The sequence below is a fragment of the Nansenia antarctica genome (genome assembly GCF_963989245.1).
Source record: "Nansenia antarctica genome assembly, chromosome: 16".
Classification (NCBI taxonomy): Eukaryota; Metazoa; Chordata; class Actinopteri; order Argentiniformes; family Microstomatidae; genus Nansenia; species Nansenia antarctica.
The window spans coordinates 6,421,873-6,426,872 of record NC_137686.1 but is presented as its reverse complement, the minus strand read 5'-3'; the positions used below and the strand labels follow the sequence as shown (position 1 = coordinate 6,426,872).

The 5,000-nt window shown below is 44.1% G+C and overlaps 1 protein-coding gene and 1 pseudogene across 2 annotated transcripts in view; one reads left to right on the top strand and one right to left on the bottom strand.

The window, feature by feature from the left end:
• Nucleotides 1-5,000, bottom strand: part of LOC308171702 (large ribosomal subunit protein eL8-like) — a 507,482-nt pseudogene that overhangs the window by 27,267 nt on the left and 475,215 nt on the right. The window lies entirely within an intron of this gene.
• The window catches only part of LOC308171646 (electrogenic aspartate/glutamate antiporter SLC25A12, mitochondrial-like), a gene marked incomplete at both ends in the record, with an annotated part of 18,642 nt that overhangs the window by 804 nt on the left and 12,838 nt on the right, over nucleotides 1-5,000 (top strand). The window contains one exon of the mRNA XM_080546523.1: nucleotides 354-407. Within this exon, the coding sequence (XP_080402649.1) occupies nucleotides 354-407 (54 nt within the window). The remainder of the gene's footprint in view (nucleotides 1-353; nucleotides 408-5,000) is intronic.

The following is a 5,000-nucleotide window of genomic DNA, read 5'->3' as shown; positions in this document are numbered from 1 at the left end:
CAGCAACAGGCGACTCACTGTGTTTTTAAGCAACAAAAAAAAACACAACAAAAATCAGGCTTGTGTGTTTCCACAGTGCTGTGTTCAGATAGACAACATCGTCTCCAGTGCTGCCTGCTGCCATAGATAGTTGCTGTTTTTATTCACAAGTTGTTATGTTTTGTTATGCATAAATAAGCTTTATCCTTGTTTGGGCACCATGGTTTTTAAACAGTGTCAATAATCATTAAGAGGGTTTGTCAGCTTGTTATGACACATGCATGCAGCCTGCTTAACTGTTTTGATCATAATCATTTTGATCATAACAATTCCTGCTGAATAATAACATTCGTTTTGGCTCCTAAACCTTGCAGGTGCAATCCACCAAACGCGCGGACCCGAGTGAGCTGAAGTTGATCTTTCAGAAGGTAAGAACTGAAGAACTCTCCTTGTGGACCTGCCCAGCACTAACACACCTGATTACAGCCAGTCATCACTCTGAATTAAACACTAGGATTAGTTGAAACAGGTGACTAAGAGCCAGGCTAGAACTGAAGTCTCCATTGCTCTTGACTGTAGCTCCTTAAGAAGGTCATTGGGTGTGTGTGTGAGTGTGTGAGTGTGTGTGTGTGTGTGTGTGTGTGTGTGTGTGTGTGTGTGTGTCTGTGTCTGTGTCTGTGTCTGTGTCTTTGTGTGTGTGTGTGTCTGTCTGTCTGTCTGTGTGTGTCTGTCTGTCTGTCTGTCTGTGTGTGTGTTAGGGCTGCACGATTAATCGATTTTAAATCGAAATCGCGATTTGAAATGATGCGATTAGCTAATCGCAAAGCCTGCGATTTGCCCGCGATTTTTTTTTTTTTTTTTTTTTTTTTTTTACCTTTATTTTACCAGGAAGTCACATTGAGATTAAAACCACTTTTGGAAATTTGATCAGCACTCATGGAATGCCTCTTGTCCAATCAAATTACTTGGTCTCTTTATGACTTTGAACCCGGCGCTCTCAGAGCGAATTTACGAACGCAGGCATAGGTTGTGTCACGACAGTCAGTCCAATTATTATGAGACTTTGGGCTAACGTAACGGAGACAATTAGACACCACATGGCTTACTGGACGTATGATAAACGTTAGTATGTTATAATTGCGACAGGTAAGTGTACAATTTCACTATACTAACTGTACCAGCCAAGTGCATGTCGGTGCTGTTAGTCCAGCCTTAAACTTAGCTTAGCTAACTTGTAGTCTTCGAGGCGGTAGCTTAGCTTAGCTACTCATGCTAACCCGGCGTTAAAGTACAGACACAGAGTTGACAGTCTCAGCAACCTGCGGGTTGGTGTTTATATAGTATAGCAGGCTTATGGATACATGGAAGTTAACTGTTCTGTTGTTAATTTAATTTTAATTTTGCCATTTAGCAGACGCTTTTATCCAAAGCGACTTACAATTACAGGGACATTCCCCCTGGAGTAACTGAGGGCTAAGTGCCTTACCCAAGGGCACACTAGTAGTGGTGTGGCTTCAGGCGGGATTTGAACTCACAACCTTCCGATCACAAGTCCAACTCACTATCCACTAGACCAGTGGTCTTCAACCGGGGGTCCGCAGAGGTACTGCAGGGGGTCCGCCAATTTTTGTCATAATAATTGACATTTTTCACCAAAATAATCAGTGAGAATTAAAAAATATAACAAAAATGATATTGAGTAAAGTACAAGCATTAATAGGCAATAATAAGCTACTTTTGACAAAAACTATTAAAGCTGAAGAAAAAAAAACACACCTGTCTAGCAAGCTAGGTGTTGGCTAAAACGCTGCAGTTCGGTCTTCATTGCGAAATTAACGTTAATTAATAACTAGCATAACGTTACTAATTTAGTTAGTTTGATAATAACAAACCCGCCTCTTTGCTTCTCTATGCGCCGCTATAACGCGCTCCTTTACCATTCCGAGGTCAGATGGCTTTCCCGTGGATCAGTATTGGCGCGCGTCTTTGAATTACGCACAGCTATCCACGAGATTCTGCTACCGCGCGGAGCTGGCTGCGCATTTCAATGCATTTCCGCGGATTCCGCGGTGCCCTCGCCTGATGTCAAATGCGCAATTGTTGATCACTTGGAGGCACTCGAAAGTCAAAGTACTTTTCTGAGACTGAGTCTTGGAGAAAGCACAAGACATGGATACGGTTTCCATGCAAAGACAATGCATCCGACGCCTAAACCTGACAGCCGCTGAGGAAGATCAGCTGATCGACCTAACCACAGACAGTACACACAATAATGTGTACGAGTCACAGCCTCTCACCCAGTTCTCGATGAGCCTCTTGCCTTTTGCAACAACTTATCTTTGTGAAAGTGGATTCTCCTCCCTCACCTACCTGAAGAGCAAATACCGTTCCAGACAGCAGTCTGAGGATGACATGATGCTCTGCCTGACAACCTCCATCTCCCCCAGAATAGACAAGCTGTGTACCACCAACCAGGGCCAGTCATCTGGCATACCTGGCTTCCTGAAGCTAAAAGTTTCATTGTTGAAAAATAATAATAATAGAAAATATAAGCCTCATCAACAACAACAACAACAACAACAACAACAACAATAATAATAACCAATCATAATTATGCATGAACGTTTTATCAATCATAAACACATATAGGCTAATAACCCAGTATATAAATAGGTTAATACGGTGAAAGAAAAGGTGAATGAAGTAAATATAAAAGTTATTATAGGCTTTAAAATGTGAGACATTTAAAAATATATATTACATGTGGGGGTCCCTGTTCTGTTTGTCTCTCGTCCAAGGGGTCCTTGGGTTGAAAAAGGTTGAAGACCCCTGCACTAGACCACCACTACCCCCATGTTGTCAAACATGAATGTGTCCTGTATGCATAACCTCATACCATTCGTTCATACCAGCCGGCTTTAAAGACGCAGAGGTTAGCCTAGCCTAGCCTTGGGCTGAAGTATGTCACAGATTCCTAAGTCAAGGTGACGTGTGTCTGTGCTCCATAGTCAGAGACCACCATTCTATCATTCATCAGTTCGACTGTTGACCGAGTCATCTAGATGTGGTCCTTTCAGTTATAGTCACAGTGTATCCCCAAATGATCATTTTAATAGCTGGATCATCTTAGAAAGTAGCCACCTGTCTAGATGAGATGAGGTTATCATATATACAATTCATATCTTTTAAGTTCTCATCCTTGCATTAGAATTAGAGCAGTTAATAGTTTGATGGTATCATGTGGTAATGCTCTCTGAAAATAGGTGATAGACAGATTCATCCAATCACCTGCCAAGTATTTTTTGAAAGTACCTGCCCTTTTCCAAACAGCTTCCAATTAAGCTTTCCTAGATGGTTGTGTGAAACAAACCACCTGAGTCAGGTTAGTAATGCTCCATCACATGTTTTAATCTGAAGCTAGATTTTAAAGCAACCCAACTTTAAAGCAACCCAATGTAAGTTTAGTTCTTTCACTCGTAGCTCGGGCTGTGGGGGTGCTAGAGGAGGGAGCCTCTAAGTCCCCTGAAGACGTACAAACAAACTGCACGTTGATACGACCTTCCTAGCCGGAGATATGGCCACACTTTACAAAAAGTCCCTTTTTTTTTTTTTTTTTTTTTTTTTGTTATTTAAAAAAATAATAATCGCAAATTAATCGCAATCGCGATATCTGTCCAAATAATCGCAATTCGATTTTTCCCCCAAATCGTGCAGCCCTAGTGTGTGTGTGTGTCTGTGTGTGTGTGTGTCTCTCTCGATGCTCTCTTTCTTTCCCCTTAAGGATGACATACTTCTGTTTAGCGAACGTAGCTGTGAGCTTGTGTGTGTCAGACGGCGAGGTTAGACATGAAAGAGGATGTTGTGAGGCAACAATACCGTTTAGCCTACGAGTACAGCAGCAGTCTAGGCGACATGGACATGAATAGGTGTGTGTAGCGAAGGGCTCGTGTGTTTTTGTCACTGTATGACATTTGCATGTCAGCAGTTGTCTGAGTGAGTGGTTGTGTGAGTGGAACAGCTCCTATGAATACCTGCATAGTGTCGATGCACTCAGAGTGTGTGTGTGTGTGTGTGTGTGTGTGTGTCCACCCCACATTGTCTTTGTGCCATTTAGCTTTAGTTCTGCTTGGGCCTTCTCACCCTGTCAGAGGCCCTATATACATATATATGACCTTCTAGAATGTTCTGGAGACTGTGAGGCTAGGTAATGCATTGTGGGGGACATACATGTCAGGGCAGAGGAGAGAGAGAGAAGGTCAGAGGTCACAGCGACACAGCTGTGTGGTTTGTCCTGTGGAGCCGGCTGCTTGGCTAAGCCCCTCCCACCGTCGAGTCGAGAGAAGAGACTCTCCGCTCCGATTGGACGTTGAGGGTTTTTGACCCGCCCCCGTCAGTAGACGAGTTGTCGCGAGGAGAGCTGTTGCGGGTCCTGTTTAGGACAACACACGCCTCACGTCCTCTCCTCTGTCCTCCACACACACACACAGACACACACACACACACACACACACACACACACAACCAAGATGTCTTCTCCTCCAATTGTGTTTTCAGTCAGACGCAAGTCAAGCCTGTCATTTGATGTAATGGGTTGGCAGCGTTTGGACTGTGCAGCAGTGCACTCTGGGTACCGTAGTTTTCCTGTCCTGTCGTGCTTGAGTGCGTGGGTTTCCTCAAGAACGAGTCAGCCGTTCGGGGGTTAACGGGAGCCGCTGAGCCCTTGAGTCTGTGACATGTGAGAACCGTTACGTAAAGGGACGTTACAAAGTCGCGCTGTGTTCCTCCACACACACACGCGCACGCGCACACACACACACGCACCCACTGTTGTGTGTGCGCTGCCCTGTTTCCTGTGTCGCCAGCACGCAGAATGTTTTGATTATATACTGAAAACTGCAATGTGTGTGTGTGTGTGTCTCACGCAATGTGTGTGTCATTTTTAGAGACAGTGAATAGAATGACCGCTGTTAGAACAAGAGCGTGTGTTGTAGCGTGAGAAAGGGCAACCCCACAGTGACGGT